Genomic DNA, 15,449 nt, shown 5'->3' on the forward strand with positions numbered 1-15,449 from the left:
AATTCTGGTTTTATTGGTCTGGGGTGGGGCCTGAGCATTGGTATTTTTAATAAGTTCTTTAGGAGCTTCCAATGAGCAGCCTGGATTGAGAAACACTAACTTATTTCTAGCTTGGAGTTGGCAACAGGTGCACCATGATTTGTATTTTCCTGAGTGACAAAGTCAGACTTTCCTGATCAGAGTCTCAACTGAGATGACTTGATCTGTTAGTAACGTGTGTGGTGTTTTATTGAGTTGATTTGCCCGTGCTGGCATTTCCATTGGAGGAAAATTCCTTTGAGATTGAGTACTCCTCTTTTTTTTTCCCCCCATTTATTTTGTGAGGGCAGTATACTTACTGATATACTGCCTAGCTCAAAGTAATGTGGTTTTGAAGCTTGAGAAAACGCAAGTCTAATTTGAGGGAGTAGGGGAGTAGGGATGTTCCTGATGAGAAAAAAATAGACCTGTCTTTGGAGTCAGTTTTTCCCAGAGTTGTGGCTGGCAGAGCTGACCTGGTATCTTGGTGAAGATGGCTGGTTCTCTGTGCTGGTCAGAGTAAGTCTGAGTGGGCTTCAGGCTGTGTTAGCTTGGATAGGGGAAGGGCAGTTGAGTGGCACTTACAGGCTTTGAAAATAATGGGTTAAAGCTTCTTGCAGTGTCCTGAACCAGGTGACAAATTCTGGCTGCACAACAAGCCAGGTAACCAGAGAAGCAAACTTCAAAATTTGTACTGTATTATTTAATTGTAGGGCTTCCCTGGTGGCTCGGATGGTAAAGAATCTGCCTGTAATTCAGGAAACCTGGGTTTGATCCCTGGGTTGGGAAGATCCCCTGGAGAAGGGAATGGCTACCTGCCCCAGTGTTCTTGCCTGGAGAATTACATGGCCAGAAGAGCCTGGTGGGCTACAGTCCATGGGGTCACAAAGGGTTGGACATGACTGATAAGGAGAAATGAGCTATTAAGACGTGAGAAGACATCGAAGAAACTTAAATGCATATTACTCAGTGAAAGAAGCCAAACTAAAAAGGCCACATACTGTGTGAGTCCAATTATATGATAATCTGGAAAAGACAAAACTATAAAGACAATAAAAGGCTTACTGGTTAAAAATTTAAAAAAAAAAGGCTTACTGGTTGCCCAGGGCTACAAGGGAGGGAAAGATGAATAATCAGAACACAGAGGACTTTTAGGACAGTGAAACTGTACTGTATATTACTATAATGGTGGGTACATTGGTTAAAACCCATAGAAGCTACAACAGCAAGAATGAACCCTAATGTGAACTATGGACTTTAGGTGATAATGTGTCACCAGTGTAGGCTTATCATTTGTAACAAATGTCCCATTTTGGTGTGAGATATTGATGATGGGGAGGCTGTGTTTGTGTGGAGACAGGGACTGTTATGAGAACTAGTACTTTTCATTCAATTTTGCTATGAAGCCGAAACTGCTCTAAAAAATGAAATCTGTTTAAAAAAATTTACTGGCAATAGTATGCTTATATAAATGTTAGTGTCAAAGAATTTTTTCTGGAATCTCATGTCCTAAAGATGGAACAGATGTGAATATATGAAATGAGGAAGTGAAAGAGGTATTTTATTTGCTTTTTTCCCAAACAGCTGTTTGTAGAGTGTAGAGATTTTTGCCTGGGAACAAAGCGGGTGAAATAGCCTGGATGAATCCCTCTTCATGCCTGGTCAGCAATAGTAGAAATGCCCAGGGGCCTTTGGGGATGAATCTGAAACTTTGTCTTTGAAGGTGGGGTGAACAAAACCCATCCCCTAAGCTCAGCTTCCCCCAAGGCCAGTGTTAACAGCTCAGCAGTGCACTGCCTTCCCTGTCCTCATTTTCTGTCAAGTCTTATAGCCATTTATTTGCCATGAAGTGATGGGACCAGGTGCCATGATCTTAGTTTTTTGAATGATGAGTTTTAAGACAGCTTTTTTACTCTCCTCTTTCACCTTCATCAAAAGACTCTTTAGTTCCTCTTCACAGTCTGCTATATCTGAGGTTGTTAATAAGATGATTTTTTAACGTTTATTAAACTTGGATGAATATCATTACACCCATTACATGTGTTCCCAAAGATCCTTATTTAATATTTTGTCTGCACAACAAGTTTTGGTGTAGATTTTCCATAATTTCCTATTCTTTAACAATTAGTATTAGGACTTCCCTGGTTAAGATTTCACTTTCCAGTGCAGGGAGTATGGGTTCCATCCCTGGTTGGAGAACTAAGATCACATATGCCTTGTGGCCCAAACAGCAAAATATAAAACAGAAGCAATGTTGTAAAAAAACTCAAAAAGACTAAAAAAATTTGTATTCATTTTCCAACTTTTCCTCTTCTTTTAAAAAATATTTTTTGTTTGTTATTATTTATTCAACTTTCCCTCTTCTTTTAGCTATTTTGGTGAATTTCCTTTTGACTAAAGTTTAAGAAATAGAATAGCTGGGTCCAAAGCTGGGCACTGTTTTAAGGCTATTGATCATTATTGTTGTTCATTCACTTGTCATGTCCAACTCTTTGTGAACCTATGGACTGCAACATGCCAGGCTTCCCTGTCCTTCACCATCTCATGGAGTTTGCTCAAACTCATGTCCATTGTGTCGGTGATGCCATTCAATCATTTCAATCATGTAATCTTCTGTTGCTTCCTTCTCCTCCTGCCTTCAATCTTTCCCAGCATTAGTGTTTTCCAGTGAGTCAGCTCTTTGCATCGGGTGGCCAAAGTATTGGAGCTTCAGCTTTAGCATCATACCTTCCAATGAATATTCAGGGTTGATTTCCTTTAGGATTGACTAGTTTAATCTCCTTGCTGTCCAAGGAACTCTTAAGAGTCTTCTCTAGCACCACAATTCAAAACCATCAGTTCTTTGGCACTCAGCCTTCTTTATGGTTGAACTATCTCATCCATATATGATTACATGAGCCAAGGAAAAACCATAGCTTTGACTATATGGACCTTTGTCAGCAAAATGATGTCTCTGCTTCTGAATACACTATATAGGTTAGTCATTGCTTTTTTTCCAAGGAACAAGTGTCTTGTAATTTCATGGCTGCAGTCACTGTCTGCATTAATTTTGGAGCCCCCCAAAATAAAATCGGCCACTGTTTCCATTTTTATCCCATTTATTTGCCATGAAGTGATAGGACCTGATGCCATGATCATTACTGCCAAATTATTCTACCAAACTGTACATGTTTACACTGGTACTTTGCTAGTACTAAGTGTTCCCCTGCCCCAAATGAACCCTTGCTAATTTGAGAGTCCCAAATGGGATTCCATTTTGTGGACTTTTCTTTGACTGAGGTGAGATTGAACATTTATTCAAATGTTTTTGACTATTAATATTTTTCTCTCTGACAGTTGCTCATGTGTGCCTATCCACACAGTTTTCTATTTGGCCCCTCTTTTTCTGATTGACTTATAAAAACAGTTTTAATATAAAGTTTAGTGGTCCTGTCATATATAGTATGAGCGTATCTTCCCTCCATTTTTCACTCTTTATAGTGGGGTCTTAGGAAATCATTTGATGCCTTTGTTTGACTGTTTAATTTATCTGTCACTGTTATGGCATTATAGTTCACTTGCCTTGAAGTTATTAAAAGGAGAGCCATTTCCCCAAAACTCCCTCTAAAGTACACTATGAGAGTTCAGTGGAAACGTGTGTATGTAATTGCAAATCATCAATGTCTCTATCCCCACCTCAGAGAGTTATAAAGAACATGGTTGATTTTATTTGATCATTGGCCTCTTGTGACTCTTGGCAGTGTTTAACTTGTAGGTGAGGATATCCAAGCCAATTCACAATTTATTATGTGGTTGGCTGCTAACAGCTGAGGTGAGTGTGTATGTTTTTTATATTTTTGATCATGCTAAAGTAACTCTGTGTCTCTCTACCCTAAATTATGGCATCCTATCAGATGTCAGACTCAACAGCATCTCATGGGTCTGTCTCCAGGTAATGTAATCCAGCTGGAGATTCAGAGCATGCAAAGCCCATGTTTTAGAACAAAAAGGTGTTTCTCACTAGCCAGTAAATGAAAGTGACTTTTTTTCAGCTATAAAAGGACAAAGGATTTTGAAGTTATCCCACTGGGCAGGGCTTCCTAGACTTGTTTTTTTGGCACCAGGCCATGGAGCTAACCCAGCATCTTCTGAATTTCTTCCATTTTTGTAGCAGTATGCACAGTTCCTTGGATGGGACTAGAATCACTCCATGCTGTGATGATTAAAAGCCCAAAGTCTGCTCAGGCTAGAGGCAATGACAGCCAGACATCTAAAAGTGTCACTAGCAGACCATTTGATCAGTGTGTGGGGGAGCCAAAGACTTGATCATTTCTCTTTTTAAGTATTTTCATTGCGCTCTCAAGGTTGTATATTTTCCTTTTTGAGGAAAAACATTTAACACCACAAATGTAACAAGAAGTATAAATGGTTCAGAGCTTTGGTGAGAAGTTCTCAAAGATGTCTAGCTTAACTAAGGTATTATTTCAGCCTATTTTCAAAGTTTAAACAGCTCAGTGTCATTGGGTCTTCCTTTCTGAGTTATGTTTCATAACTCTGAAACCCAAGTACCCATTCTCATTACTCTATTGAAGGAAGAAATGATCCACCCCATGGTCCTAGTCTCCTTTCTTGTTGTCGTTCAGTCACTAAGTTGTGTCCCACTCTTTGCAACCCCATGAACCGCAGCACTCCAGGCTTCCTGTCCTTCACTATCTTCTTGAGTTCACTCAAATTTATGTCCATTGAGTCAGTGATGCCATTCAACCATCTCATCTTCTATTGCCCCTTTCTCCTCTTTCCCACAATCTTTCCCAGCATCAGGGTCATTTCCAATGTGTTGGTCCTTCGTATCAGGTGGCCAAAGTATTGGAGCTTCAGCTTTAGCATCAGTCCTTCCATGAATATTCAGGGTTGATTTCCTTTATGATTGACTAGTTTAATCTCCGTGATGTCCAAGGGACTCCCGAGCATCTTCTCTAGTACCACAGTTTGAAAACATCAGTTCTTCAGCACTCCATCTTCCTTATAATCCAGATCTCAGCCTTCTTTATGGTCCAGCTCTCACACATCTGTACATGACTATGGGAAAAATCATAGCTTTAACTATATTGACCTTTGTAGGCAAAGTGATGTCTCTGCATTTTAATACACTGTCTAGGAGAAGGCAATGGCACCCCACTCCAATACTCTTGCCTGGAAAATCCCATGGACGGAGGAGCCTGGTATGCTGCAGTCCATGGGGTCACCAAGAGTCAGACATGGCTGAGCGACTTCACTTTGACTTTTCACTTTTATGCATTGGAGAAGGAAATGGCATCCCACTCCAGTGTTCTTGCCTGGAGAATCCCAGGGATGGGGTCGCACAGAGTCGGACACGACTGAAGTGACTTAGCAGTAGCAGCAGGTTTACCATAGCTTTTCTTCCAAGGAGCAAGTATCTTTTTATTTCATGGCTGTAGTCACTGTCCGTAGTGATTTTGAAGCCCAAGAATATGAAATCTGCCACCGTTTCCACTTTTTCCCCATCTATTTGCCATAAAGTGATGAGAATGGATGCCATGACCTTTGTTTCTTGAATGTTGAGTTTTAAGCCAGCTTTTTCACTCTCCTCTTTCACCTTCATCAAGAGGATCTTTAGTTTCTCTTCACTTTCTGCCATTAGAGTGGTATCAGCAGCATATCTGAAGTTGTTGTTATTTCTCCTGGTAATCTTGATTCCAGCCTGTGAGTCATCCATACAGCATTTCACATGACATATTCTGCATAGAAGTTAAATAAGCAGGGTGACAATATACAGCCTTGCCATACTCCTTTCCCAGTTTTGAACCAGCCTGTTGTTCCATGTCCAGTTCTGACTGTTGCTTCTTGTCCTGCATACAGGTTTCTCAGGAGGCAGATAATGTGCTCTGGTATTCCCATCTCTTTAAGAATTTTCTCCACAATTTGTTGTGATCCACACAAGTCAAAGGCTTTAGAGTAGTCAGTGAAGCAAAAGTAGGTGTTTTGTTTAACTCCCTTGCTTTTTCTATGTTCCAGTTTATGTTGACAATTTGATCTCTGGTACCTCTGCCTTTTCTAAATTGACCTTGTACATATGGAAATTCTTGATCCACATACTACTGAAGCCTAGCTCAAAGGATTTTGAATATAATCTTGCTAGCATGTGAAATGAGTGTGTTTGTACAGTAATTTGAACATTCTTTGGCATTGTCTTTCTTTGGGACTGAAGTGAAAACTGACCTTTTCCAGTCCTGTGGCCACTGCTGAGTTTTCAAATTTGCTGGCATAATGGGTGTAGCACTTTAACAGCATTATCTTTTGGGATTAGAAATAGCTCACATGGAATTCCATTACCTCCACTAGTTTTGTAGTGATGCTTCCAAGGCCCACTTGACTTCACACTCCAGAATGTCTGGCCCTAGGTGAGTGACCACACCATTGTGGTTATCTAGGTCATTAAAAGCTTTTTTGTACAGTTCTTCTGTGTATTCTTGCTACCTCTTCTTAATATCTTCCGCTTCTGTTAGGTCCTTGCTGTTTTTGTCCTTTATTGTGCCTGTCATTGCGTAAAATGTTCCCTTGGTATCTCCAGTTTTCTTAAAGAGATCTCTTGTCTTTCCCATTCTATTGTTTCCCTCTATTTCTTTGCATTCTTCACTTAAAAGGGCTTTCTTATCTTTCCTTGCTATTCTCTGGAACTCTGTATTCAGTTGGGAATATCTTTCCCTTTCTCTTTTACCTTTCACTTCTCTTCTTTTCTCAGCTGTTTGAAAGATCTCCTCAGACAACCACTTTGCCTTCTTGCATTTCTTTTTCTTGGGGATGGTTTTGGTTACTACCTCCTATGTAGTGTTATGAACCTTGGTCCATAGTTCTTTCTTAAGACATTGCTATTTGTTAAAGTCAGAGGATAAAAAGTATGTGAATAACTGAGAACAATCTGTCTCAAAGTGTGTATTGAATCAGCACCATGTTGGTGCTTTATGTGAATTACCAGTAAGAACAACAACAATAACCACCACCACCACTTGTGGTAACCCAGCCATTCACCTTAATACCTAGGCATAATCTAGTCACTTCCTGTTGATAGTAACCCATGGGTTAAGGGCTGTTCTTTCCCTGTGCTACAGATGAGGCCAGCAAGTCACACAAAGGTCAGTGACTGAGCCAGAATTTGAACTTCAAACAATCTGACTCCAGAGCCTTCCCTCTGAACTTGATTAAATTTATATGACAACCCCTCAAGATGGGTCATGGTGTCCCCATTTTATAAATGAGAAGCCGAGACTCAGGTTAACAACTTGCAGTAACTTCTCACACACCTGAGAAGTAGCAAAATTTTATTTTAAATCCTGATTCCAAAACCCTCCTCATGCCTTTCCCATTGAACCATCTTTCTTACACTGCAACGCATTCCTTTGTGTTTAGGACTTTATTCGCTTCAGGAAGAGCTTACAATTGGCCAATAGACAGATACTTAAATGAGCCTGCAGCACATTCCTCTGGGTTCTTTTTGCACAAGAAGCTACCTGTTTAGCTTGCTTGCTTCATTGTGTGAATGCCTCAATACAAGCTACCTCTCTTTGTAAATAGCTGTAGGAATAAGCTTCCCAGTTCCTTCCTGCCTCAGAACTTTACTGCTGTCCCTCAGCTTGGAAGACTTTGTCCCAAGATCTCTGCAAGGCTGACTCTTCTCAGGTATCAGATCAGATGTCATCACCCCTGTGGAGCTAACCCTGACTCCCTGTATTTGTTTCCTAAGGCACAAAAATTTACCCACAACTGGGTGGCTTAGAACAACAGGAATTTATTTTCTTATCATTGTGGAGGCCAAGATTCTCAAATCAGGGCTTTGGCAGAGCCATGCTTCCTCTGAAGCCCTGAGGGGGAAATCTTAGAGTTTCTAGTGGCCCCATCCATTCCTTGGTTTGTAGCAGCATAACTCCACTCTCAGTGAAAAAGGTGGTAAAACTTAAAACTTAACATTAAGAAAACTAAGATCATGGCATCCGGTTGCATCACTTTATGGTAAATAGATGGGGGAACAGTGGAAACAGAGACTTTATTTTGGGGGGCTCCAAAATCACTGCAGATGGTGACTGCAGCCATGAAATTAAAAGACACTTGCTCCTTGGAAGAAAAACTATGACCAACCTAGACAGCATATTAAAAAGCAGAGATGTTACTTGGACAACAAAGGTCCATCTAGTCAAGGCTGTGGTTTTTCCAGCAGTCATGTATGGATGAGAGAGTTGGACTATAAAGAAAGCTGAGTGTCAAAGAATCAATGCTTTTGAACTGTGGTGTTGGAGAAGACTTTTGAGAGTCCCTTGGACTGCAAGGAGATCCAACCAGTCCATCCTAAAGGAAATCAGTCCTGAATATTCGTTGGAAGGACTGATGCTAAAGCTGAAACTCCAATACTTAAGCCACCTGATGTGAAGGACTGATTCCTTGGAAAACACCCTGATGCTGGGAAAGATTAAAGGCGGGAGGAGAAGGGGATGACAGAGGATGAGATGGTTGGATGGCATCACCGACTCAATGGACACGAGTTTGAGTAAACTCCGGGAGTTGATGATGGACAGGGAGGCCTGGCATGCTGCAGTCCATGGGATTGCAGAGTTGGACATGACGGAGTGACTGAACTGAACTGAAGTGAACTCCACTCCACTCTCTGCCTCAGTCTTCATATAAACTGCTACTTTGCATTTCTTCCCTGTCTTTTCTTCTAAGAACACTTGTCATTGCATTTAGGGCCTACCTGGATAATCCAGGCTGATCTCATCTCAGCATCCTTAATTATATCGACAGGACTGTTTTCCCAAACAAGCTTTCCTTCACAGGTTTGTGGTGGGACAGGGGGAGCGGTGGTGTATCTTTGGCGGGGGGATCATAGGGTGCCATTCAACCTGCTCTAGGAAAGCCGTGCTGCTCTAATAAAGCAGCCTTTGCTGATGTCATGCTCTGTGGCAGCATCACCCAGTTTAATTTTTTTCACCATCCTTGTGCTTGTTTGATTCATCTTGTTCTTTTGTCTACTTTTCTGTTGCTTGTCCCTGCCTACTTGAACTCCAGCTTTATGAATAAAGAGCTGTCTTATTCATGGTAGTGTAATGATCACCAAATATTTGCTGAATGAACAATACCACTAGTCAAATGTGACATCAGCTTGGCTCTCTGATCCTTTCAACAATTTCCAGGATTTTCTTTTTTGATATTATTTATGTTATTTGAATTTCACTTGCATATTTTTGGAAATACAAGTATATTATGGGATTATATTTAACACAATAGAGAAATATCAATATATATGCTATCATTTCAGTGTAACACTCAAGTTCTAATTGTCGTAATAGTTCATTTAGCTTTAACTTTTCCCCCATGAGCAAATCTTCAGAATAATATTTCTTTCTCCCATAGGCTCTGATCACCTCCGGGAGAAAGATGGCCTCTGGGCTGTCTTGGTCTGGCTCTCCATTATTGCTGCCCGGAAGCAGAGTGTGGAGGAAATTGTCCGAGATCACTGGGCCAAATTTGGCCGCCACTACTATTGCAGGTGAGAAGGCCAAGGGTCTCCATATGGACCTTAGGAAACTCCTTAGAAAAGTTTTTTTTTTTTTTTTTAATGGGCTAGAATCTTCTGAAGGAAGCATCTTTCAGGAAGATCTGAGGAATACAGAGGCTAGAGGCAGATAACCCCTGAGAGGAGGTTGGGGATGGTATCAAGGTAGTTCCAAATTAGAGGATACAACTTTCCCTACCTCTGGTGACAGCTGTCTGTAATCTTTACATCAGTGCCTATACAGTGGGCAGCCATCCTGAGATGAAATTTGAACTGCAGAACCTTGAAAGGTCCTCTGGTGGCCATTAAAGTTGTACAGTCAGACCAGGGGTTTTTCTTGTTGGTTTTCCACCTATACTTATCAAGGAAATGGGGGAAGAGACAGAAGCTGCCACAGGTTGGGGTGATTTTTGTAATCCTCTCCCTACCTTTCTTTGTCTTACCTCCCCACTAATGGTCCACATAGTGACTACTAGTGGGTTGGGAGTCTCAACTACCTTCCTGTTTTGTTGAAGTAAGCAAGGGGGACAGTCTTCTGGCTTGCGGCTGCCAGCTAGATATGTATATCTAGAGATGCTATTTGTTTATAAATAGTACCAAACCATGGTTTAGGAGGAGCAGTGGTCTTAAAAGATGTTAACTGTGAGGGTGTGGAATTAGGGCAGATAATCTTTGGGTAGTCTCAGCAGCTCTCAGTGTATTAAAAACAGACACTGCCTCATTTGCTTTGCTTATGAATAGTTAACTACTTGGATGTTTGGTTGCATTTCAAGAGCTTAAGGGACAGAAAGAAAGCTTTAGCTTCCCTTATAAGGTGATTGTTTCTTCTCTTAAGAGGTCATTTACTTAGATAAACATCAGAGAATAAGGAGGCTTGCGATATTACTCATTAAAATCAAAGAGGCTGCAGTGCTCTGAGAAATGGAGACAGTCTCACATTCTTGGTTCCTATCTAGTTAAGAAGGCTAAGGATGTGGCAGCCTGCAAGTCATCTCGAATTATTCATTGTATTGTAAAATAAGAACTGTAAAGGCAGGTAGGAACTTGTTTTATTCTCTAGTATTTCTAACAGCTGCCCCAAATCCTGATTCTTGTGGTCTTTTTTGGCATACCAGAGGGGCCAGTTGGCACAGAAAACCCTTTTATTGTCTGAAGCTGTGCCATAAAATCCAACCTGATAAAATATATTTTGATTGCCAACCTCTGGTTTAGTGAAAGCACTTTGAGTCAGGGATGTGTTCCTCATAATTTGTGGAATGATCATCTAGCTTTCTGCCAGCATTTTGAAGACATGGTGTTATGATAAGTGTGTTTATAATACAGTTCATTTTTTTGTGGCCAAGAGCTTACATGATAGTTACTTTTTTCATAACAAATACCATATTAGAGAATATAATGCAGTGGAGATATAAATTCTTATAGGGCATTCAATTATGATTCAGGTTTCTGTCCAAAGAGATCACAGAGATAAAGAAAAAGGGAGGAGGGAGTAGGTAAAATGAAAGCAAACATTTCCTCCAGCCTCTGGGAAAGGTAGGTTGCAATGCTTGTGAAGGAGGACTATTTATAGCTTGTTTTCTTAGTGGCCAGGAGACAATCAAATTTGGTTTAACTGATACTGAGCCTGAAGTTGTATCTGAGAACCCAGATGATTTTTCCAGTATGAGTGGACCCTAGAAAGAATTCTGCATTTTAAAATTTCTTTCCTTGAACGTGTGTTGATAGTGGTGGTGGTCAGAGGGGCTTGTTTGGGGGAGTGAGGGGAAGTTGTGGTAGAACTTACTCATGTATGAAGATGAGTGTTGGGGCAGCTGGTCTGATGATCTCAACCATGGCTGAACATGACCTGTCACATTCGAGTATTTTCTTAACTTCGAAGACTCTTTCAGAGCCTCTCTATCTCCTACTAGGCCCTCTTATCCCATCCTCATACCCTTTTCTGCTTGTTGGGTCTTTACCTTCCCAACAATCTACTGATAAAGAGAATCTAGGCTTAGAACACATGCTGAGAAAGAATGTTCTGAGAGAGTTCCCTGTTGTTTTGTTTCTGAGGCTGGGAGGACACATCTTCTGTAGGAGGGAGAGAATAGAAGAAAGGGATGTAGGTGCAGGGGACCCATTGTTAGACATGTTGGTCAGTAACCTGATGTTTACTGAAGTCTCAAAAGATCTTGGGTGGAGAAAAACTGTCAACTATTCAGATCTTCCTTCTTTAGCTCACTCTCATCTTTCCTGTGTTAAAGAGAGCCCAAATTTGAGATCCCACCACTTGAGCACAGCTGCCCCTCCTAGGGTTTCATTCTTAAACAGACCTCCCTGGGTGTGCCATCAGGACTTGGTCAAACCCATCTGACACTGGGAAAGACCCTATAGTTTCTTTATGATAGTGACTAAGAATAAAAGTAAGAGCTTTAAGCACCAGTGTCTGGCATTGTGCCAACTACCTGGTATGTATTATCCTATTTAAACCCAGCAACAACAAATGAGATAGGTGTTATTTTTAGTCTTTTTTCCCCCCTCTAATCACCTCCCAGCCCCATTGTTATATGTGATGTTCTTGGCTAGGAGGACCTTTTTTTTTTTTTTTTTTTTAATGGAACAATTGTAATACTTCTTCCAAGTTTCCAAGAGAATTTTATGGTACATTGAGTTCCCTTCCCCATCTCTCTTCCCTGCCTTGGTTCCTCTCTTTCTTCCCTTTCTGCCTTCACCTCCTCCCATATTCATTCCAGTGCTTACAAAAACCACTACTTATCAGAAGCAACAGAGAACAAAACAGAATAGATCTCTTCCCTCCTGGAGCTTACAGCTCTCATAGGCAAAGACAAGAAATAAGTAAATTAATATATAAACAAAGCAAATACATATTGGGATAACTACCAAAAGAAGATGTAAAGGATGATGAGCGACAGGGAGAGATAGAGGGGAGGTGCCTTAGATGTCTTGTCAGAGAAAGTGTTTCTGGAGGTGACAGTAAATCTGAAAACTGAAGGAAGGAAATGCATCAGCTATTGGAATAGCCTGGAGAAGACTGTACCAGGGAGAGGAAACAGCAAGAGCAAAGGCCCAGAGGGTGGAGCATCTTTGAGGACTGGAGAGGAGGCCTGTGTGGCTGGAGCATAGTGAACAAGGGCCAGAGTGAGACGCAGCCAACTCAAGGAGGTGGGCATGTCACATCCCACAGTGCTTGATAGACTGTGGTCAGTGTTTTAAATCTTAATCTCAAGATGATGGGCACTTTTGGAGGAATTCAAAGGAAAGGATGGCCACGATTTAATGTTTACAGGATGCTGCTGCTGCTGTGTGGGGAATGAGTGAGGGACCGGGGAAAGAGGTTGACCAGCTGTGGGTTCTTTTCTGTGCTGTTCTTCCACGGAAACAAAACCAGTGATTAGACAACCTCGAGAGGCCCACCGGTTTGCTGTTTCTCTGATTAGATTTGTCTTTAGCCTGTGTCCTGTCCCCCCTCACCAGGTTTGACTATGAGGGATTAGAGCCCAAGACGACCTATTACATCATGAGGGACCTGGAGGCCTTGGTCACAGATAAGTCCTTCATCGGCCAGCAGTTTGCTGTGGGGAGCCATGTGTACACTGTGGCGAAGACAGACAGCTTTGAATACGTGGACCCTGTGGATGGCACCGTGACCAAGAAACAGGTACTTGCTAGGACATTGCCAGAACAGGTTATCAAATGATGGGGGGCTGGGGGAAATGCAAAATGTCCTACAACTGGAGAGGTCTTCAGGGATAGTCTACTGTGAGCCCTTCATTTTATAAACAAGAGCCCTGTAGCCAGCGGAGAGGAAAGCCCTTGGTGAAGATTACCTACCTACTTAATGGCAGTGGGTGGATTAGAACACAGGGCCCTGGCTGTCTGTCCAGTCTTCTTTCCACCTGGTAACTGATAGGCCTCAACACCATGAATAGATTTAGACCCAGCATTTCTCCCTGAAATATGTGCAGCCTGAGTCTCTCTATGTAGCAGCCATGATGGGTGACGGATTCAGAAAAGTTTCCAAGAACAGCAGAATCATTTTCCTTGGGACTGCTGGGTGCAGGGATGTTTCACCTTTTATTACCTTATTTCTTTGAGGAGTGAAGGGAGCTTAGCCAGATGGGTTTGTTACTCCTGATAGGGGAAGAAAAAATTAGAAAATTTGCCCCACAAACCCAAAAAGAAGATCTATGGTTGAGAAGTATCATGAAAGATAAGTGGCAAAATTGACCACAATTTCTTCTGTGATCTCATCTCTGTGAATTGTGTAAGAGACATGGAAAGCGATTACAATTATTTTTCTTCTCAATTTTGGCAATGTTGGTCACTCTGGGAGCATATTTTATCACTTATAGTCTGAATAAGACATTCTGGGTAATGTTAAGAAAAGTTCCATTCTAAAATTCTCCAGTTCTTAACCTTCTTATGCATGCTTCATCAAGTACAGACAACAAAATAAATCAGATGCTGTAGTTTGAGGGGACTAGATATAATAGTAGATATTGCTGTTTTTATTTTGACTAGTGTTTTATACTTAGCCCTTGTCCTCGGGTCCTCTGACTTGCTGATGTTCCAAAGCCCAGTGCCCTGCTGTTATTCTGGTTGTATTCTCGGTCTAGTCTGCTTTAGTTTTACAGTGATCTTTCACCTCTGTCAAAATGTCAGTCTTTTATTCTAGAAGGCCTTCCATAGCTGGACAGACTCATCACAGTCTTACTTTAGAAAGGTGTAGGATAGTGGAAAAACTAGTGGTAAAGAAGTTTGAAGACCTAGAATTGAATCCTGCTCCCGCCACTTACTAGTTGGGAGAGTTGTTAGATTTCTTTGGTCTCTGGTTTCTTTCTCATCTGTAAAACATCTGTGTCACAGAGTTGTTTTAGAAATAGAATGAAATAACATATACAAAAACTCCTAACCTTCATAGAGGGAGTGCACCATGCATCTTTCATGGTTGTGATTTGTTTTGCACAAGAATGCTTTCTTGTAGACCGGATTGAATTCTCTTCAAAATAATACCAGTGAGTCCTGGAGATGTGTAGCCAGGAGCTCAGCATGCCTTTGAACCTCCATGCCTCAGATAAAAGTCCGTTCCAGTTTTGTACCATATTCTCACTTCTGTTTCATACAGAGTCCTCAGAACAAATTTCCCTAATCTAACACTCATTTTGTTGTTGTCGCTATAGAACTCGAGTCGTAAAATACACGCTTTCTAAAGTACCCCTGGTAAGTTTTTTCTTCCCCTATGAGGCAGGCTTGCAAACCATTCCTTGAAGGGATTGTCTAGTCGTTGGTAGGTTCTGAACTCTATCTCCTTATGCAAAGCTTGACCTCATTTGTTTTGCTGCTATATCTACTAACAAACACTCTGTTTTGTTTCTTCTTCAGTGCCCTCAGCATTTGGGTGCTTTTTTTTTTTTGACTCCTCTTTAATCTTTCATATCAGGCTAATTCCTCAACTGGATCTCAAGTGGCCTTTGATTTATTGCTCCATGCCTTTCCCCTTCAACCCTGAATATTGGTTTCCATTTTCACTCTAGAATTTATTGATTTTTTTCCACATTCTTTCATCAGGGCTTCCCTGGTTGCTCAGACGGTAAAGCGTCTGCCTGCAATGCAGGAGACCTGGGTTCAATCCCTGGGTCAGGAAGATCCCCTGGAGAAGGAAATGGCAACCCACTCCAGTACTCTTGCCTGGAAAATTCCATGGATGGAGGAGCCTGGTGGGCTACAGTCCATGGGGTTGCAAAGAGTTGGACACGACTGAGTGACTTCACTTTCACCTGAGCTCCAAGGTGACCATAAATACTATCAGAAGCTGCTCTTGGGAGTTTCTCTAGTAATGAAGGAAGGGTGGTTGTTCATCTTCCCAGATCCTAGGACCCAAGTGATG

General features: G+C 41.4%; 1 protein-coding gene across 1 annotated transcript in view; it reads left to right on the forward strand.

Annotated features, from left to right (window-relative positions):
- Positions 1–15,449, forward strand: part of PGM5 (phosphoglucomutase 5) — a 194,802-nt gene that overhangs the window by 132,246 nt on the left and 47,107 nt on the right. The window contains exons 8-9 of the mRNA XM_061132188.1: positions 9,421–9,556; positions 13,037–13,220. Coding sequence (XP_060988171.1) covers positions 9,421–9,556; positions 13,037–13,220 — 320 coding nt within the window. The remainder of the gene's footprint in view (positions 1–9,420; positions 9,557–13,036; positions 13,221–15,449) is intronic.

Source organism: Dama dama, chromosome 29, assembly GCF_033118175.1.
Source record: "Dama dama isolate Ldn47 chromosome 29, ASM3311817v1, whole genome shotgun sequence".
Classification (NCBI taxonomy): domain Eukaryota; kingdom Metazoa; phylum Chordata; class Mammalia; order Artiodactyla; family Cervidae; genus Dama; species Dama dama.